Here is a 22,082-nt window from a genome sequence, read left to right as displayed (position 1 = left end):
CTGGATGGTGGCAAGCAGGACAACGGTGGTGGTGACCAAGTAACAAACACAATGAGTCTGTGAAAATCACTGAGATGATGGACCAGAGGGTAGAGAGAAGGTCAGACCAGGTTGCTCATCTAGAACACTGAATCTGTTTTATTTTTGACAAAGACATTTGGGGGATCCCAGCATCTTCTCCTTCCCTTAATTTGGCATACTTACTGTGTTAGTTTTTTCTTACGTCTCTTCACAAGTTATATACCTTGTAGCTTAAAACAACACACGTGTATCATCTTACAGTTGTGGAGGTTAGAAGTTCCACACAAGCTTTGCTGGGCTAAAATCAAGGTGCAGACAGGAGTACTTCCCTCTGGAAGCTCCTGAAGAGTCTCATCTCTGCTCTTTCGGTTTCTAGAGGCTGCCTTTGTATCTTGCCTCGTGGCTCCCTCCTCCATCTTTGAAGCCAGCAATGTCACCTCTCTCACCACTCATCCATCATCATAGCTTACTCTCTGACTCTGACACTCCTGTCACCCTCTTAGAAGGACCTTCCTGACTGCTTTGGGCCCACATGGACAATCCAGGGTCAGCTCCCTATCTCCAGATCCTCAGTTGCCTCTGCAGAGCCCCTTTTGCCATGTAAGGTGGCACAGTCAGGTTTCAAGGTGAGGACGTGGATATCTTTGGGCATTCTGCTTACCACATCCACTTACCATTTTACCAAGTGAGGCAGTTCATAAAAGCCAACTCCTGGCTTTTAATCACTATCCTACTGTTCTACCTCAATTCACCTTGAGTTATTCCTATATTTTTCAGAAAGTTTCTCCCTGCTCACCCCCAACAAATGTTTTGGAAAATGCCCTACTACATTTGTAGGTCATCAATGGCCTTGAATAAACTAAATAATATTAATTGGAAAGTATTCATATAATAGAAATGCTTTAAAATGGCAGGGAATTATCAGGGAACCTGCCCCGATAGTCACGTAGTTTATTTTCTATTTTCCCTAAGCATCAGCCGGTTTGAGAAATAAAGGGACAGAGTACAAAAGAGAGAAATTTTAAAGCTGGGCATCCAGGGGAGACATCACATGTCAGTAGGTTCCATGATGCCCCCCAAGCCACAAAACCAGCAAGTTTTTATTAGGGATTTTCAAAAGGGGAGGGAGTGTGTGAATAGGTGTGGGTGACAGACATCAAGTACTTTACAAGGTAATAGAATATCACAAGGCAAGTGGAGGCAGGGCGAGATCACAGGACCACAGGACCGAGGCAAAATTAAAATTGCTAATGAAGTTTCGGGCACCATTGTCATTGATAACATCAGGAGACAGGGTTTTGAGGGCAACCAGTCTGACCAAAATTTATTAGGCAGGAATTTCTTCTTCCTAATAAGCCTGGGAGCACTATGGGAGACTGGGGTCTATTTCACCCCTACAGTCTACAGACCATAAAAGAGGGCCACGCCCAGGGGGGCCAGTTCAGAGAACCACCCCCAGGCACGTATTCTCTTTCCCAGGGATGTTCCTTGCTGAGAAAAGGAATTCAGCGATATTTCTCCCATTTGCTTTTGAAAGAAGAGAAATATGGCTCTGTTCCGCCCGGCTCACTGGCGGTCAGAGTTTAAGGTTATCTCTCTTATTCCCTGAACAATTGCTATTATCCTGTTCTTTTTTCAAGGTGCCCAGATTTCATATTGTTCAAACACACATGCTCTACAATTTGTGCAGTTAACGCAATTATCACAGGGTTCTGAGGTGACATACATCCTCCTCGGCTTACGAGATGACAGGATTAAGAGATTAAAGTAAAGACAGGCATAGGAAATCACAGGGTATTGATTGGGGAAGTGACAATTCTCCATGAAATCTTCACAATTTATGTTCAGAGATTGCAGTAAAGACAGGCATAAGAAATTATAAAAGTATTAATTTGGGGAACTAATAAATGTCCATGAAATCTTCACAATCCACGTTCTTCTGCCATGGCTTCAGTCGGTCCCTCCGGTTGGGGGTCCCTGACTTCCCGCAACAGGGAATGCCACTATTCATTTTGGAAGGACAAAGGGCAATTTTAACTAGTGATAGGGGTTGAGGTAAAGAAAAAATGATCATCTGCTTTGCTGTTTTGATGCTTCTGTTGTAACAAAACCAAAACATACAAGAGTAATTGGGGAAAAATTTATACATAAGAAAACTATTTGATTTCCTAATACATGATTTTAAAAAATACTGTTTTAAAGCTGTTGAAGTCTCGTCATTGTTACAGAAGCATAGGCCAGACTTCTTGCTTCTGTGCTTCTGTAACAATGACAAGATTTCAACAGCTTTATTGGGGTATAATTGACATATAATAAACTGCACATATATAAAATGTATGATTTGGTAAGTTTTGACAAGTGTCTTATGATGAAAACATTGCCATAAACAAAACAGTGAACATCCCCATCACACCAAAGTTTCTTTTTGACCCACTGCAATCCCTTCACCCTCCTTGCCTCCTCTACTCCTAGGGACCCATTCATCTGCTTTCTGTCACTATACATGGGCTTCCATTTCCTAGGCTTTTATATAAATGTGATCGTTGAGTACACACTGTTTTTTTGGTCTGCTTGTTTCACTTACATAATTATTTTGAGACTAAGCTATGTTAAGGCATGTATCAATAGTTCATCCCCCTAACCTTTTTTTTTTTTGAGGCTTTTTTTTAGGAGTTTGCTCTTGTCCCCCAGGCTGGAGTGCAATGGTGCGATCTCAGTTCACTGCAAGCTCCACCTCCCGGGTTCCTGCTGTTCTCCTGTCTCAGCCTCCCGAGTAGCTAGTACTACAGGCACCCGCCACCACACCCAGCTAATTTTTGTATTTTTAGTAGAGACGGGGTTTCACTGTGTTAGGTCTCGATCTCCTGACCTCATGATCCACCCGTCTTGGCCTCCCAAAGTGCTGGGATTACAGGTGTGAGCCACCACGCCCAGCCTGCAAGTATTTTTATGGATGCATTTCTGTTGAGTAAATACTCAGGAGTAGAATTGCCAGGTCATTTGGTCGGTGTATGTTTAACTTTTTAAGAAACTGTCAACCAATTTTCCAAGGAAATTGTCCCATTTTACAATTCCACCAGTAGTGTATGAGAAGGAGTTAGAGTTTTAAAACTTTAAAAATATGACAACTGCTTCAACACTCAGAGTATACAAGATGTACAACATCACGGGCTGGAGAAGTGATGTGGGCATGTAAGAAGCCTGCAGCATATTAGCAAGGTATATATACACTTATAAAGACAATGCACTGTGCAATGTGGGAGGAGGTGTCTGGTAGGAGGTCCAGATAATGACAGAAAGCTGATTAGATGAGGCGGAGCTCCAGCTGGCAGAAAGGAGTGACAAGCAAATTCATTTGTTAGGTTAAATTAACATATCAACACCTAAGCATTCCTGTTCATATGAACAAACCACTACTTTATTACTCATCTGCCTCCTAGAGCAGCAGTCCCCAACCCTTTTGGTACCAAAGACTGGTTTCATAGAAGACAATTTTTCCACAGACGTTGGGGAAGGTGGGGGCAGGGAGGATGTTTTCGGGATAAAAGTGTCCCACCTCAGATCATCAGGCATTATTTAGATTCTCATTAGGAGCGTGCAACCTAGATCCGTCGCATGCACGGTTCACGATAGGGTTCACACTCCTATGAGAATCTAATGCTTCCACTGATCTAAGGAGGAAGCTGATGGGAGGAGGAGCTCTGGCGGCAATGTGAACAATGGGGAGTGACTGTAAACACAGATGAAGCTTCACTTGCTTGCCTGCCTTTCACTTCCCGTTGTGGCCCAGTTCCTAACAGGCCATGGCCCCATACTGGTCTGCAGCCCAGGGGGTTGGGGACCTCTGGCCTAGAGGTATTTGTTGGCATCTGTATCCGTTAGTGATTGCTACATACCAATCTACCCCAAAATAAGTGGCTAAGACAATAGTAATTTATCCTTCCTCATGTGTTTATGGGTTATTGGGGCAGTTTTGGTCAGTGGCTGGTCTCAATGTTGGTCAGCCAGCATTTACCTAGGTGGCTTTGCTGCTTGCCTTGCCCCATGTGGTCCCCTCCTCCAGCAGGCTAGTCCAGGCATCATAATTTAGGCTGGAACTGCCACATGTTCTTAGCCAAAGCCCAAGGCCAGTACAGATTCAGGAAACAGAACGGAGCTGCAAAGTCACTGCAAAATGTGTGGGAAATTGGAGCCATTTTTCATCAATCTACCACATCACCTGAGACCAACTTGTCAACCATCTTTCAATATTCAATGGAATTCCTTATCTGAGAGTGTCATCTAGCCAAAACATGGCTGAGACCAAAGAAGGTAATAGATCCTCTGAGCCAGTTCTAAGATGCAAGTAATGGGTCCTCTGAGCCAGTTTTAAGATGATTGCTAGGCTCACGGCAGATTAAAAGCTTTAAAATTAGAAGCTGCATAGTGACCTAGACAAAACCAGAGTGGTCAGGGGCTGTGTATACAGTCTAGAACACAACAATCCAATAGGATTAGAGCCTGAAAAGGACAAATGATATTTGGTGTTTTGTTTCAAAAAGCGCATAATTCATTTTATAAAGATCCTCACCCCACATGATTTGAATTTCATATAATAGTGTTTTTGTGTCTAGTCACAACCTGGAACAACATTCCTAAGGGACTCTACACCTGCAACCAAGGAATCATTGATTTACTAGATCTAACTCTAGCTGGCTACTCTGCTTCTTACAAATGAGCTGTCTTTGACTACTTCTGCAGCAACCACGTTGGTGGATCCCAAGGAATTTCTCCTTTCTAGGAGTAGCCAAGGCAGGATAGCCTAACAGGTGGTTTCCCGTACATCTCGTGAAAAATAAATCTGCGCTTTGGGAGGCTGAGGCGGGTGAATCACGAGGTCAAGAGATCGAGACCATCCTGGCCAACGTGGTGAAACCCCGTCTCTACTAAAAATACAAAAATTGGCCGGGCGTGGTGGCTCACGCCTGTAATCCCAGCACTTTGGGAGGCCGAGGCAGGCGGATCACGAGGTCAGGAGTTCGAAACCAGCCTGGCCAACATGGTGAAACCCCGTCTCCACTAAAAATACAAAAATTAGCTGGGCGTGGTGGTGTGTACCTGTAATCCCAGCTACTGGGGAGGCTGAGGCAGGAGAATGGCTTCATTGAACCCAGGAGGCAGAGGTTGCAGTGAGCTGAGATCGTGTCACTGCGCTCCAGCCTGGGTGACAATTAAGACTCCGTCTCAAAAAAAAAAAAAAAAAATTAGCGGGGCGTGGTGGCGCGCGCCTACAGTCCCAGCTATTCGGGAGGCTGAGGCAGGAGAATTGCTTGAACCAGGGAGGCGGAGTTTGCAGTGATCCGAGATCGTGCCACTGCACTCCAGTCTGGCGACAGAGCGAGACTCTGTCTCAGCCTCTAGAGTAACTGAGATTTCAGGCTCGCACCAACACGTCCAGCTAATTTTTGTATTTTTAGTAGAGATGCGGTTTCCCCATGTTGGTCACGTTGGTCTCGAACTCCTGACCTCGTGATCCGCCCGCCTCGGCCTCCCAAAGTGCTATGATTACAGGTGTGAGCCACCGCGCCCGGCCGGAACCCTCATTTACTCTATTTTTTTTTGAGACAGAGTCTCGCTCTGTCACCCAGGCTGGAGTGCAGTGGCGGGATCTCCGCTCACTGCAAGCTCCGCCTCCCGGGTTCGCGCCATTCTCCTGCCTTAGTGTCCCGAGTAGCTGGGACTACAAGCACCCGCCACCACTCCCGGCTAATTTTTTGTATTTTTAGCAGGGGCAGGGTTTCACCGTGTTAGCCAGGATGGTCTCGATCTCCTGACCTCGGGATCCGCCCGCCTCGGTCTCCCAAAGTGCTGGGATTACAGGCGTAAGCCACAGCGCCGGGCCCGGAATCCTCGTTTTAAATAAGGGCCAGGCTGGAGTTTGATTTTGAACTGATCGGCCGACGCCACGTGGCAGCATAATGTACTGCTTAACTACCCTTCCAGCTTAGTCCCTTGCCAGGTCCCGCCTGGATCGTGAGCCCCGCCCCCGCTCCCGTTTCCGCCCCCGTTTCCGCCCCAGTCCGCGACCCGTCCCCGCCCCCGTCCCAGCACGCTACGCGCCCCGCCCTCCGCGCTCAGCCGACTGGGGCCTTGTAAAGGAACCGGAACCCGGCGGGAGAGCGCCCCGGGGGCGGGGCTGTATGTGGTGCGGCACTGCGCGTGCGCGCGAGGCCTCTTGCGTCATTTAGCCGCGCCTAGGTTTTGTGGCGCCGGCCCTAGGTCCCGGCAGCGGTGGTGACGGTGGTGCCGGAGGTTGTCCTTGGCAGGTTTTCCTCGGCGCTTCTCCATGGAGGAGGCGGTGCGAACGGCTTCAGCCCCGAATGCTCGCATCTCCCACTGGACGGCGACGAAGGCGGTGGCCGTGCGAGCGCAGGACTGGGCGGCCTGTGTGGGGGTGTGAGCCGCGGTGCCCCAGGCTGCGCCGGCGAGGGGAAGCCGCGCGGCCCGCCGACCGACTAGGGTGAGGTCGCCACTCCTTCCTTTCAGTCAAGCGCGAAGGGGCTGACTTGATGGCGAGCCAGCCCGTCTTGTGTCGGAGAAGGGTTCTTCGGGCAACTTTCCTTTCCGGGTGTTCTGAGTCGGAAGCGGTTTTCCTGTAATCCTCAGTGAGGAAACCCACCGTGAATCGGATTGCCGTTCAGTCCCACGGAAGCCTGGCTCGTTGGCCATGTCGGGGACGCATGTTCATTAAGTTCATTAAAATAGTTTCATTTGTCTTGGTGAGTTTTAGAAGGTGGCTTCAGCTGCTGCGGGGATTATAACTGACAGTTAAACAAGCCTTAGAAGTCTGCTGTGACGTTTTGAGCCTGGCTGTTTTAATTTCCTTTTATAAAATCACGGAATCCTATTTCCCTCTCTACAATTGCGCAAAACTATGTGTTTAGTTTGGTGTTTGTGCCTCCTTAATTTCTTTTCTAGGTGGTTAGTTCATTTAATACAGGACTGCATGTTAAGTTCTCTTTCTAGAAAACCTGTGTATAGCCATGTGCCCGGTTAATACTTTTTTTAGTAAGAGGAAATATCAGAATCGAAAGTTTCCATTCCAGTAAGCTGCCTGTCGAAGCAGTAGTTATGTTCGATTGAGTAGGTTTTATGTTGATTGGTTGGCAAAATGAGTATGAAGGCTAGTAACCAAATTTTAAAACGTACTTAGTACCTTTAAGTCTTTTGCCTACTTCTGTGTTTTCTTCTTTCTAGGCTGGAGCTACTCGGCCAGGGTTTAAGACTTTAAATGAGAATAAAGGGTGGTATTTACGAGGAAATGAGAGTGAATAAGTCATCTCTAACCTCTCCCAGCCTTTTTTTCAAAAGAGAGACCATATTAAACTTACATGTAAGTTAAAATTGTAATTTATAACTAATATTGTTGCCTAGTTAGGGTTGGAGATTTAGGTTCTGTAATATTCATAAGTACAGTACTGCTTTGAAAAATTATTAGCCAAGTGAGAGGTTGGAAAAAATTAAATCTAACTTATGTATTTAATTTTTCTGAGCCAAGGTCTTGCTCTGTCCCCAGGCTAGAGGGTGCAATCTGGGCTCCCTGCAACTTTTGCCTCCCGGGCTCAAGTGGTCCTCCCACCTCAGCCTCCTCAGCAGCTGGGACAACAGACGTGCGGCACCATGCCTGGCTAATTTTTGTATTTGTATTTGTTTTAGAACTGGGGTTTCACCATGTTACACCGGCTGGTCTCCTAATCCTGGACTTAAGCGATCCAACCACCTTGGCCTCCAAAGTGCGGGGATTACAGGCGTGAGCCACCGAGCCGGGCCTAAGCTAACTTAGATAGCAGTGGAAATCAAGTAGTAAGGATTTCGTAGAAAACTAAGAGCTCTATATACAGTTTTTTGGTTTTTTTTTTTTTGAGATGCAGTTTTGCTCTGTCACTCGGACTGGAGTGCAGTGGCACGATCTCTGCTCACTGCAACCTCCGCCTCCCGGGTTCAAGCGATTCTCCTGCCTCAGCCTCCCGAGTAGCTGGGATTACAGGCGCCGGCGACCATGCCCAGCTAATTTTTGTATTTTTAGTAGAGATGGGGTTTCACCATGTTGGCCAGGCTGGTCTCGAACTCCTGACCTCAGTTGATCTGCCCGCCTCGGCCTCCCAAAGTGCTCGGATTACAGGCGTGAGCCACCGCGCCCGACCTAAGAGCTCTAAAGTGTTAATGTAATGTGGGCAGCCGGATGTAGAAGTAAAGTCCCTTTCTATGTGGTCCTCTGCATGTGACTCTTTTTTACCCCTGGGAGGTTTCTTTAGCTGTAAAGTCATATCTTCATCTCTTTGTGTAGAAGAGAAATGAGTAGAAATGATGCATGGAATAGTGCCTAGGGAGGTGCTCAGTAAGTGGTAGCTATTGTTGGGGAGAGATAATAAAAAGAATTTCACATGTTTTCAGAATGTTTCTAATAGGTAAATATGATTTAGTCATTTAAAACACATGACTTTGAATATTACATTTTTTTCATAGACGGTATAAGCGTCATTTAAACTCTGATTTATTTGATTGCTATACATTGTGATATTGAACAGAAAGATAAGACTTCTGCAGAGAATAAAAGGTGGGGTGGGGGTGGGAGAGGAAATGGGAGATTTAGGTCACAGGATACACGGTAGCAGATATTCAGGATGTACAACTTGAGAACTACAGCTAATGAAATTGTATTAGAGATTTTCCTTCAATGAGTATGTTTTAGCTGCTTTTGTCATAAAAAAGTAACTGCATGAGATGATAGATATGTTGATGTGCTCTACTGTGGTAACTGTGTTACTATCTGTATGTTTCCCATAACATAAATCTCAAATATACACAATTTGCAAAGATTTATCTGTATTGTAGAATTAAATACACCCCTCAGACTAGATTAGAGCATGCTTAAACATTTCTGCTATCTAACTATTTGTTTTATGTAAATAAACTGGAAACAGAACTACTTAATGGCTCCAGATGAAAATAAATTATGATCTGGCCAAATAAATGGGTTGCAGATCTGTTCCTTGCCTTTTGGATTTGTGTATGGCCCATAGGGCCCCACGTGATCTGACACTCACCTTTTTTTTTTTTTTTCCTGAGATGCAGTTTCGCTCTTGTTGCCTAGGCTAGAGTGCAGCTGTGCGATCTCGGCTCACTGCAACCTCCGCCCTCCAGTTTCTAGCGATTCTCCTGCCTCAGCCTCCCGAGTAGCTGGGATTACAGGCGCTCGCCACCATGCCTGGCTAATTTTTGTATTTTTAGTAGAGACGGGGTTTCACCATGTTGGCCAGGCTAGTCTCGAACTCCTGACCTCATGATCCACCCGCCTCGACCTCCCGAAGTGCTGGGATTACAGACGTGAGCCCCCGCGCCCGGCCGACACTCGCTTTTTCACGCTAATGCATCAAACCTGCCCTCACTCAAGGTCAGCCACAGTGGCCTTTGTTTAGGAAACTGCACACCCGCTCACACCTCAGAGCCCCTGCACTTGCTTCTCTCTCCTTTGTTCTTTTCAAAAAGCTCTTGGAAGCTTCTGCTCAAGTGTTACCTGCTCAGCAAGGCCTCCCAACTACGGTCATTAAAATAGAATCCCCCAACTCAACTCCCCAGTGCCCTTCATATGTTTTATTTTTTACCATAACATTTGCCACTTTTCCAGAATAATGTCTTTATTTCGTTTATTATTTCGCCCTACCTCTAGCAGGAGATAACCCCATGTGGGCTGTTGTACCCCTGCTCCTAGAATATTGCACGTGCTCAGTAAATGTTGGTTGGTTGAGTAAATGATATAAGCAAGCCGCATGTTCACTGGGAGCCACAGTGAAGGCAATACTAGTTAAGTACCAAAGTAACCGTAACAGAGGGGTAGTTAGTGTCAACCAAATACGGAGGAGGAAAGGTAGGAGCAAGTTAGAATAGCAGCAGAGTGCTGACCGGGGTAGAACACAGGATGTGTGAAATATGGTATGGGAAATAAGATCTAGGCCGGGCGCGGTGGCTCACGCCTGTAATCCCAGCACTTCAGGAGGCTAAGGTAGGTGGATCACAAGGTCAGGAGATCGAGACCATCCTGGCTAGCACGGTGAAACCACGTCTCTACTAAAAAAAATACAAAATATTGGCCGGGCACGGTGGCTCACGCCTGTAATCCCAGCACTTTGGGAGGCCGAGGCAGGAGGATCACCCGAGGTCAGGAGTTCAAGACCAGCCTAACCAACATGGCGAAACCCCATCTGTACTAAAAATACAAAAATTAGCTGGGCATGGTGGCAGGCACCTGTAATCCCAGATACTTAGGAGGCTGAGGCAGGAGAATCACTTGAACCTGGGAGGCAGAGGTTGCAGTGAGCCGAGACTGCACCAGTGCACTCCAGCCTGGGGGATAGAGCGAGACTCTGCATCCAAAAAATAAAAAAATGCAAAAAATTTGCCTGGTGTGGTGGTGGGCGCCTGTAGTCCCAGCTACTCAGGAGGCTGAGGCAGGAGAATGGCATGAACCCGGGAGGTGGAGCTTGCAGTGAGCAGAGATTGCGTCACTGCACTCCAGTCTGGGCAACAGAGTGAGACTCCGTCTCAACCAAAAAAAAAAAAAAAGAGATCTAAAAGGTAGGTTTGGAACAAATGGTGCAGGGTCTTTGTTACTAGTTTACACAATTTGGTCTTCTTGCTACAAACAGGGGTCGTGATTCTAAATTCTTCAGCAGAAGGCTGAGATGAGCAGAGATGAGGAGGCCTGGATTATAGTTCTGCTTCTGCTACCTCAGCTGTATGATGTGTTACTTAACATCTCTGGATCTGGGCCAGGTGCGGTGGCTCACGCCTGTAATCCCAGCACTTTAGGAGGCCAAGGCTGTTGGATCATGAGGTCAAGAGATCAAGACCATCCTGGCTAACATGGTGAAACCCCGTCTCTACTGAAAATACAAAAAAATTAGCCGTGTGTGGTGGTGGGCACCTGTAGTCCTAGCTACTCAGGAGGCTGAGGCAGGAGAATGGCGTGAACCCGGGAGGCAGAGCTTACAGTGAGCCGAGATAGCACCACTGCACTCCAGCCTGGGCGACAGAGCGAGACTCCATCTAAAAAAAAAAAAAAAATCTCTGGACCTGGTTCCTCATTGTGGGCCCTTACCACATATCTTTTTAATTAAGGCTTTGTTAAAATGAAATGTCAAAAGTGCTGTGAAAAGTTTAAGGCTGTCTATGCACTTCAGTTGGTGTAATTTTTTCAATTTTTTCCTTTTTTTTGAGATGGAGTCTCACCCTGTGGCCCAGGCTGGAGTGCAGTGGTGTAATCTTGGCTCACTGCAACCTCCGCCTCCTGGGTTCAATCGATTCTCCTTCCTTAGCCTCACCAGTAGCTGGGATTACAGGCACCCACCCTCATGGTAAATACAAAAAAATAATTTTTATGTTTTTGTAGAGATGGGGTTTCACCAGGGTTGGCCAGGTATGTTTTGTAGAGGCAGGGTTTCACCACATTGGCCAGGCTGGTCTCGAACTCCTGGCCTCAGCTGATCTCCCATCTCGGCCTCCCAAGGTGCTGGGGTTACAGGTGTGAGCCACCGTGCTCGGCCCAGTTGGTGTAAATTTTAAAGTTTGCTAACTTTGGTGATTGTGTTGCCTACTGATAATCATTTTGCAAAGCAGGTCCTAGTTTAGGTTTTCCTTATTAGAATACTAGTTCATTTTTGCCTGTTTCTTAAATCATGTGTTTTCCACATTTTTAAAGAAAGTGGACTAATTTCATAATTTTCTTTTATTTGAGATGTATTTATTCCATTTTTGACATGCTTTATGTTTAATGAAAGTTCACATTACAAATATTAGTAAAACCAGTTGTGAAAATTGAACTTGTTGGCCGGGAGTGGTGGCTCACTCCTGTAATCCCAGCACTTTGGGAGGCCAAGGTGGGCGGATCACGAAGTCAGGAGTTCGAGACCAGCCTGGCCAACATAATGAAACCCCGTCTCTACTACAAAAAATTAGCCGGGTGTGGCAGTACACGTCTGTAATCCCAGCTATGCGGGAGGCTGAGGCAGGAGAAACGCTTGAACCAGGGAGACGGAGGTTGCAGTGAGCCGAGATGGTGCCATCGCACTCCAGCCCGGGCAACAGTGCGAGACTGCGACTCAAAAAAAAAAAAAAGAGTTTGTTAAAATTTAGAGAGAACAAGCAGAACAAAAAAATTATCTAGGTGTGGTGGTATGCGCCTGTAGTCCTGTCGATTTGAGCGGCTGAGGTCGGAGATCACTGCAACCCAGGCATTTGAGACGGCAGTGAGTGATGATCGCACCACTGCACTCCAGCCTGGGAAACAGAGCCAGACACTGTCTCAAAAACAACAACAACAACAAAACCCTTCCCCTCCCACACACAGAGAGAATAAGCAGAAAATCATAAGGGTCTTTAAAAGTGTTTAAAATATCAGTAGGTTATTTTTGGAATTTTTAGTTCTCTTAGTTGTGGAGTCCTTGAGGATAGGCCCTTTGATCGTTTTTACAACTTCAGTGCCTGGCAGATAATAGCTGCTCAGTGTTTGTTGAGCAATGGTCACAGTTGGGATTACTCCTGAGTCCCCCTAAGTAAACTGGGCAGGTGAACCACATGGAGCTTGTCATCTGTGGTTTGGGAACCTAGTTGAAGTGAAATTTAGAAAGTTTTACTGTTTATCTGTCTTTAATACTGGCCCTGCCTCGTGGCTAATTCTTAAGAATAAAAAATATCTCTGTTGCAGGCTCTCCCGGCTGTGATTGACCTTCAGTTACAGAGAGAGGGAGCAGAGTGGGACCAGGTCTGAGAATAGTGAAGCAACTTATTCCTTTCAGGACATTCCCTCTGATGTCCTATTTTCAAACTGTAAGTCAGAATGAGATCACTTATTTTCTTGGTGGCAGAAGGCTGCTTTATAATTTGAAGGCTTGCAAATTGTATGCTGCTTGTCATCCCCCAGCCCTCCACACATACACCCTGGTACAGTTCCATGAGTGAACAAACAAAACAACCAGATCACCTTATTTGGTGATATGCCTCATTCTAGAAAGGCTTGTAAATCAAATTTGCTACCATAAATGAGTGCCTTTTGTGGGGAAACCACCACAAAAAACCTAAGTAATTGTTTTTAAGGAACTTAAAGAGTTTACCTTGAAGATAGAATAGTAATTGAGAATTAAATTTAAAAGGCTAAGTAAATAGTGGAAAGAAGAGAAAATGCCTGTGGGCTGGAGTTAATTGCAGAAGTCTTTTTAAGGTGTACCCTGGCTTTGAGTGGAGAGCAGGCTTTGGGTTGCAGGAGGAGGAGGGGAGGGCCTGTCTGAGGGTGTCAGGTTCCTGTGTTGGGAATGAAGAAGGCAGGAGAGGGGTGCCTGGCCAAGGGGACTCTCGAAAGCCATATGCACATGATGGACCCAGCTGGTCAGAAAAGGCCTTCTCTCTGCTTTTTGTGTTTGAAATTTCCCATAACACATAGATTAAAGGGAAAGGGGAAAGTAGATTTTAAATAGCATCATGAAGCATTATGTAAAGTAAATGTGGAGAAAATCTCATATGATAGTTATAGTAAGGTTAGGAATAATTTTCAGTGGCCTTAGGATTAAATGGGTAAAATTCCATTATATGTATTGTTTTAATCACCTCTTCACCTTGTCAGTGGGGGAGGGATTTCCATCCCACAGTACTGACGCTGGGCAGACGAGATGGACGGAAGTTTCTTAGTCTTTCGCTCAGGATAGAACAGAGAACCAGGGGCTGCGAGAGGCAGGCTGTGTGGTAACGAGAGTGGCTATGGTTCCTGCAGAAAGACTTTAATAATTGCTTTAAGAATTCCTTGGGCTGGCAGGGCAGTGGGGCCTACTCCTCAGGCATAAGCTGGAACTGTACCTGTGCCTGGTCACTGTGATGAGAATTGTTTGGCATCAGGGGCAGGGAAACTTGCCCTGAGGCCATTAAAACCTCCCGGTTTATAGCAGATGTCAAGGCAACATGTAATATTGGGTCTTAATGTTAGACCTTACACCACATGTATGTAACTTGCATTTAGTGAAAGTTAACATGAAGTGTTAGTAAATATTAGTAAATTAAGTGTTACAAATCAGTTATTCGAAAGTCAGGTTCATAGTAGAAGTAAAATCTGGGCAGGATGCAGTGCCTGACACCTGTAATCTACCACTTTGGGAGGCTGAGGCAGGCAGATCGCTTGAGCTCAGGAGTTCGGGACCAGCCTGGACAACATGGTGAAACTCCGTATCAACAAAAAATACCAAAATTAGCCAGGTGGTGTAGTGTTGCACACTTATGGTCCCAGCTACTTGAGAGGCTGAGGTGGGAGGATCACTTGAGCCTGGGAAGTCGAGGTTGCAGTGATCCATGATTGTGCCACTGCACTCCAGCCTGGGTGACAGAATGACACCCTGTCTCCAAAATAATAATAATAATAATTTAAATTTGGATTTGTGAGGCTATTGTTTTTTTTGTTGTTGTTGTTTTTTTGTTTGTTTGAGACCGAGTTTCGTTCTTGTTGCCCAGGCTGGAGTGCAATGGCGTAATCTTGTCTCACCGCAACCTCCGCCTCCCGGGTTCAAGCGATTCTCCTGTGTCAGCCTCCCGAGTAGCTAAGATTACAGGCATGTGCCACCATGCCCTGCTAATTTTTTTGTATTTTTAGTAGAGACAGGGTTTCTCCATGTTGGTCAGGCTGGTCTCGAACTCCTGACCTCAGGTGATCTGCCCGCCTCTTCCTCCCAAAGTGCTGGGATTACAGGCGTGAGCCACCGCACCCAGCCCTGTGAGTCTCTTGTTATACTGGGATTAGAACTGTAGATAAACCTGACTTTTTTCTGGATATCATCTTTATTGGTAAGAAGGTTCAATTTTATTGCTTACAGAATATTCAGACTATAAATTTGATTTGTTTTATTACCATAGAACTTAAAGTATGTAGTGAGCAATACAGCTGTCAAGTAGTTACTTCCACAGCAGTAGAACTTGCGTGATAATTAAGAACATTGCTTCATGAAGACAAAGATTAAAGGAGGATGATGATTCTTTTTTTTTTTTCCCGAGACGGAGTCTTGCTCTGTCACCTAGGGTGGAATGCAGTGGGGTGATCTCGGCTTACTGCAACCTCCACCTTCTGGCTTCAAGCAGTTCTCCTGCCTCAGCCTCCCAAGTAGCTATGATTACAGGCACCTGCCACTGCGCCCAGCTAATTTTTGTATTTTTAATAGAGATGGGGTTTCACCATGTTGGCAAGGATGGTCTCGAAATCCTGACCTCGTGATCTGCCCACCTCGGCTTCCCAAAGTGTTGGGATTACAGGCGTGAGCCACCGTGCCCGGCCGATGATTTTTATGTCAGATGATCTTTTTTATTTTATCTTATTTTTATTTTTTTGAGACAGAGTTTCTATCTTGTTGCCCAGGCTGGAGTGCAATGGCGTAATCTCAACTCACCACAACCTCTGCCTCCCCGGTTGAGGCAATTCTCCTGCCTCAGCCTCCCAAGTAGCTGGGATTACAGGCATGTGCCACCACGCCCAGCTAATTTTTGTATTTTTAGTAGAGACGGGGTTTCTCCATGTTGGTCAGGCTGGTCTTGAACTCCTGACCTCAGGTGATCCGCCCACCTCCGCCTCCCAAAGTGCTGGGATTACAGGCGTGAGCCACCACGCCTGGCCAATGATTTTTATGTTGGATGATCTTAAGGAATGCTTTCATTGAAGTGAGGTGACCCTGACTCCTGAGAAGGATATACCTGCCAGGAGGGCTGAAGCGTTTGGGTAGCTCGGTTTCTCACTCCCATTTTCCTAGTCTATAACCATTGTCCTTGCATTTTCACTTCCATCCAGTACTGCCACTTACTAGCATATTGGATAAATGATTATGGTTCTCAAGTTTAAAAGCTATAAAACATCGGTTACATTTTAGGATGCTGATCTAAATGATGCAGTAGTTTTCTGTGTATTAATGGCTGCTTTGTTTGTTTGAGACCAGGCGTAACTATGTTGCCCAGGCTAAACTTGAACTCGTGGTTTCAAGCAATCCTTCTGCCTCAGCCTCCTGGTGTGTACCACTGTATCTGGCTGTTTCTAAGGGCTAATTATGAATTATTCCATTTGGCTGCGGTGGTGGCTCATGGCTGTAATCCTAGCACTTTTTGAAGGCTGAGATGGGCGGATCACTCGAGGTCAGGAGTTCCAGACCAGCCTGGCCAACATAGTGAAACTCCATCTCTACTAAAAATACAAAAACTAGCTGGGCATGGCGGCATGTGCCTGTAGTCCCAGCTACTCAGAGGCTGAGGCAGGAGAATCACTTGAACCTGGGCAGTAGAGGTTGCAGTGAGCCGAGATCATGCCACTGCACTCTAGCCTGGGTGACAGAGCAAGACTCTGTCTCAAAAAAAAAAAAAAGAATTACTCCATTCATCCATATTCACCCAGAAAACACGTATTAAGACCTATTTTGAGACTACCAGATAGCTATGTGCATAGGCTAAAAGGGCGAATATCATGCAGGAGCCCAGGAGCTTACAGTCTGATGCAGGAGACTGGCTGATAAACACAGATAAACAAGCCCTGTAGGATGCAGTGGGAACAGTGTGAGCACACTTGCTTTTTGTTGCAATCTTATAGTATGTAGAAATGATGATTGTCCCTGACATCTTGTTTCAAGTTCTCCTGCCTTGTCTTTAAATGTGTTTACATCTCTGTAATTTATTTTTACTGTCAATGAGACTCACCTGTCTAGAATTATTCCATAGGTATGCTGAAGTTAACTTGAGGCTTGAGATGACCAGTATTTGGCACATAAAGTGGGTAATACCTTAGATTGTTTAGCTTCTTTCTTTTTATGTATATATCTGTTAATGTGGTGACTCATTCAAGATCACACCTCTAGCTGGAAGCAAGACAGGGTCTCCAAACTCCCCACCTAAGACTTTTCTCGTGGAATCATCTTGCCTTATGAATGGCACAGAGGGACTAGGGGTACTTTTCCAAATCTGTTAAGGTAGAGGTCAGTTCTGGAAGGCTTTCAGGTTGACAGTCTCATCCATGAGATTATGACTGATACTTAGAAGAACTCAGCACCTTTTTGACTTGAGTGTCTTCTTTCAGTGTTTCAGTATATTTTTTTTTTTTTTGAGATGGAGTCTCGCTGTGTTGCCCAGGCTGGAGTGCAGTGGCGCGATCTCGGCCCACTGCAAGCTCCTGGTCCCAGGTTCACGCCATTATCCCACCTCAGCCTCCCAAGTAGCTGGGACTACAGGCACCTGCCACCACTCCCGGCTAATTTTGTTTTTGTATTTTTAGTAGAGTCGGGGTTTCACCATGTTAGCCAAGATGACTCGATCTCCTGACCTTGTGATCCACCAGCCTCAGCCTCCCAAAGTGCTGGGATTACATGTGTGAGCCACCGTGCCCGACCCAGTGTTTCAGTATTATTTTGTCTTAGGTTGTGGGGTGACCTGGCTTTTGGGACTTGCTGGTGGTTTCTACCTTGGCATCCTTGTACCTTTTGAGCACTAAAGGTTGTATTTTAAAAACATTAATATGGAAATGTTCAGAAATACACAAAAGCAGATACAGTAATACGATGAGTCCCTGTGTACCCATCACCCAGCTTTTACCCATCACTGAATCCCCATTTTCTACAGACAATTTTTGGTTTTTCAAAAATCAGGGTGGAAACTTTATACTTGCAGTAAGCCTGTTTATGTGTGTGAGTTAGCTCTCTCAGTGGCATATAGGAATGAGCACTTAGATCATGCTCACAGTTCTGTGAGTCACTGGGACGATTTTCTTTGGTGCCCTTCCCTCTGTTGTGATCAGGACATGCACTTCCTATGGCTATGGCAGGGTGCGAAGGGGCAAGCAGAAGTAAGAGAGGCCTCTAGGTGTAGACTCAGAACTGGCACTCTGTTCCTTACACCTCCCTCCCATTGGCCAAAGCAAGCTTGATGGCCGAGTGGCAAATCAGGGCTGAGGGAGGATAGTCTTTTCATTGAATCATACAGGAACGATAATGCGCCTTAACGGGCAAATCAAAAACATTGGACTTTTTCATTTCTTGGGAGTAATATCAACTCAGTGTGATAATGTCGTGTTTACTGTTATTGCAGTCTCACTGCAGTAATGTTGTTATCACTCCTTATTTAACTATATCTTGTCTGTCTTCCTTGTGAAGCTGGAGAGCTTAGCATAATAAACGCTTAGCACATAATATCCAGTAAATACTGTTTGAATGGATGGATAAAGTAATTGAGGGGCTAGGTGGACAGGGAGTTTAAGTTGCTTTGGTTAAAAGCCAGTGTCTCATAACTTGAAGAACGGAAAAACGTGGCTAGTTAGGGTCCTGACTGAATTGCAGATTAGTTTTGGAACTCAGAAGTTAAATTGTGGGACTAAAAATCCCAAGATGTGCTAGAAAGCTGGTCTGGCATTTAGAACCAGTCATAAACCTTGTTGCTAAAAACTATTTTTTCTCTGCTATCCACACTGTGCTTTAGTTCATCTGTCAACTGAGTTTATGAGTTAGACATTTGGAAAAACCATTGCAGTCTTTGGTAAGCCTCTGCTTCCTGTCTGGCCTCGAGGATTGAGCCCTCCAGATACCATGGTCCTCATGTTCTCCAAAGGCCACCAGTACCATACCGCACGCCCGAGCAGACACCTCTCTGCAAGAATTGTTACCCTCTGATAACAAATAATGTGAAATCTGCCTTCTCTCAGCACATCCCTGAATAGGCTAAATAAATAAATTAGCATATGCTTATGTGAACCTATTGCTAAGAAGAAAATGTATGGGTGAGAAAATTTTGAGTTTCTTTGTATAGATTATTCAAAAGGACACATTTGAGAACCTGATAAATGTATTTCCAAACTAGATTTGTATATTGTTATGCCTAATTTTTTCTGCAGAATTTTTTTTTCTTATCAGAAAGTTTTATTAAGGCTAGAAACATTTTTTTGAAAATACGGGATCAGAGTTTATGAAATCAGTTTAAACTTGGTTTTATAGCATGATCCTATCTTTTGCCATAATTTGAAGAAATACACAGGTTGGTGCTAAATTTAAATAATAAATATTTATTATCAATATTAGTAATGAAGGAGCTATTTTTTCTTTAGGAGAAGAGAAATGGAGTAAAATTTTTAATTGCATGTGAGCTGTCATGAGCATTCTGTGAAAACCACATTTCATTTTTTATTGTTTAGGTTTGAAGACTGCTTCATTCTGCCTCTAGTACCAGCGGTTTCTCTGTTCTGTGATCAATGTGATTCACAGGAACTCCTTAAGTAACAAACGAAATGAGCCAGGGGCGTGGAAAATATGACTTCTATATTGGTCTGGGATTGGCTATGAGCTCCAGCATTTTCATTGGAGGAAGTTTCATTTTGAAAAAAAAAGGCCTCCTTCGACTTGCCAGGAAAGGCTCTATGAGAGCAGGTAGGTTATGCCTTATGTGACTTTGAAGTAACCTCAGTGTCTACCTACATGCACAGGTTCTTTGTACAAGACCACATCTTCATTCCTAGTGAGTGTATTTGAAACTTTGAATTGTTCAGGAGTTCTAAATGTTTACAAAGTTGATGTTTGGTTATTTATATTGAGAAAAGAAGTGAGAAGATGTCATAATTAGTTAACTACTCAGTCCTGCAGTTATCATCAAAGTGGAAACAGGGACCAATGCCAAAGTAGTATCCAACCTTTTCTTTAAATTTTGATATGTCTGCAGGGAAGGAAATAAGAGTTCATGGTTAGGCCGGGCATGGTGGCTCATGCCTGCAATCCCAGCACTTTGGGAGGCTGAGGCAGGTGGATCACCTGAGGTCGGGAGTTCAAGACCAACCTGGCCAACATGGTGAAACCCCATCTCTACTGAAAATACAAAAATTAGCCGGGCATGGTGGCGTGGCCTATAGTCCCAGCTACTTGGGAGGCTGAGGCAGGAGAATCACTTGAACCCGGGAGGCAGAGGTTGGTTGCAGTGAGCGAAAATGGCACCACTGCACTCTAGCCTGGGTGACAGAGTGAGACTCCGTCTAAAAAAAAACCATGGTTAAAATCAGAATTTATTAAAGGCTGGGATCTTTTGTCCATGATAGTAGACGTTCTGACTTTGAACTTCGACATTGTGGCAGGAAGGAAAGACAGGGCTTCCCCAGCTTGAAGAGTGTCCAGTTTAGTGAACTTCGGCTGGTGTAGGTTGTTTGTCTAGAAATCACTGACAAGCCACAAGACCCTGCGGGGTAATCAGGATGATTGGCCCTGCCCTGACTCCTCTCTCAGGGACACTCGTGGTGGCTCCCAGTGTTAAGTGACGTTATGGTCACACTCCATCTTTCTACTCTGGCTTCGTTTTTAGGCCCGATTGGACCTGATGAGGACAGCTGCCCTGGCAGGAAACAGTACCGCCCTTCTGTCTTCCCTGTGCCGTCTCTGTGGCTGAACCTAATTCAGCAGTCAGAAAAACATGAAATGATAGCCTCTATGGGGCTCAGTGGACAGAGGAGAAACTGTCAGCATCTGCTGCTTGTTCCCCTAGTCCCTGATGCTTGGTCCTAAGAGGTGCTCTCACTGTTCATGATGGATATGCTTGCAAAGGATTCATTCACCTTGGCAAGATAATCATTAAGAAATTGTCAGAGAAATCCCCTGAGTCATGCAGAAACCTTTATTTAAAGGAGTAACTGAGATATTTAAAAATCTGTCATTACTAATAGTTATAATTTATACAAGAGTCTTACAGTCTTCCAGAGATGTGAAATATTTCTTCATTCACAGGTCAAGGTGGCCATGCATATCTTAAGGAATGGTTGTGGTGGGCTGGACTGCTGTCAAGTATGTATAAAGAACATTGCAAGAAAAACGTGATAGCTGTATATTAAAATATTTGCATATGGTATTATAGCCTCATTACTAGCAAGTTTTAAAGGTTTAAATAATCTTTCCTTTCTTTTTTTTTTTTTTTTTTTTTTTTTGAGACAGAGTCTCACTCTGTTGCCCAGGCTGGAGTGCAGTGGCGTGATCTTGGCTCAGTGCAACCTCTGCCTCCCAGTTTCAAGTGATTCTCCTGCCTCCGCCTCCCAAGTAGTTGGGATTACAGGCGTGCCACCACTACGCCCAGCTAATTTTTTGTATTTTTAGTAGAGACGGGGTTTCACTATGTTGATCAGGCCGGTCTCGAACTCCTGACTTCAGGTGATCCACCCACCTTGGCCTCCCAAATTGTTGGAATTATAGTCGTGAGCCACCATGCCTGGCATAAATCTTGTTTTTTAATTAACATAACTGAAATATATAATTTAAAATTCAGTAGTTTAGTAGCATTTTCTTTTACTTTTTAATTTTATTTATTTTATTTTTATTTTTTTGAGATGGAGTTTCGCTCTTGTTGCCCAGGCTGGAGTGCAGTGGCACGATCTCGGCTCACCGCAACCCCCGCCTCCTGGGTTCAAGTACTTCTCCTGCGTCAGCCTCCCAAGTAGCTGGGATTACAGGCATGTGCCACCACGCCTGGCTAATTTTTTTGTATTTTTACTAGAATCGGGGTTTCTCTATGTTGGTCAGGCTGGTCTTGAACTCCTGACCTCAGGTGATTCACCTGCCTTGCCCTCCCAAAGTGCTGGGATTACAGGCGTGAGCCACCGCACCCAGCCTACTTTTTTCATTTTTGTGAGTACTTAGTAGGTACTTATATAGTAGGTATTTATAGGGTACATGAGATATTTTGATAAAGGCATGCAATTCGTAATAATTGCATTATGGTATCCATAGGTTATCCATCCCCTCAACAATTTATCCTTTGCAGGACAAACAATCCAATTCGTCTTTTTTTTTGTTTTTGAGATGGAATCTTGCTCTGTCGCCAGGCTGCAATGCAGTGGCCCATCTCAGCTTACTGCAACCTTCGCCTCCCAGGTTCAAGCGATTATCCTGCCTCATCCTCCGGAGTAGCTGAGACTACCGGTGCGCACCACTATGCCCAGCTAATTTTTGTATTTTTAGTAGAGACAGGGATTCACATGTTGCCCAGGATGGTCTCGATCTCTTGAC

The 22,082-nt window shown here is 45.1% G+C and overlaps 1 protein-coding gene across 17 annotated transcripts in view; it reads left to right on the top strand.

Annotated features, from left to right (window-relative positions):
- Window positions 1–6,157: 6,157 nt before the first annotated feature.
- The window catches only part of NIPA2 (NIPA magnesium transporter 2), a 30,244-nt gene continuing 14,319 nt past the window's right edge, over window positions 6,158–22,082 (top strand). Inside the window, exons 1-5 of one of the 17 annotated variants that reach the window (XM_009249590.3) lie at window positions 6,164–6,520; window positions 7,258–7,393; window positions 12,764–12,885; window positions 19,241–19,472; window positions 20,811–20,867. In XM_009249590.3, the coding sequence (XP_009247865.1) occupies window positions 19,334–19,472; window positions 20,811–20,867 (196 nt within the window). In that variant the 5' untranslated portion in view covers window positions 6,164–6,520; window positions 7,258–7,393; window positions 12,764–12,885; window positions 19,241–19,333. 17 annotated transcript variants of the gene reach the window in all.

The sequence above is a fragment of the Pongo abelii genome, chromosome 16, assembly GCF_028885655.2.
Source record: "Pongo abelii isolate AG06213 chromosome 16, NHGRI_mPonAbe1-v2.0_pri, whole genome shotgun sequence".
NCBI lineage: Eukaryota > Metazoa > Chordata > Mammalia > Primates > Hominidae > Pongo > Pongo abelii.
The sequence above is the reverse complement of the archived record's forward strand: the minus strand, read 5'-3'. Positions and strand labels throughout refer to the sequence as shown.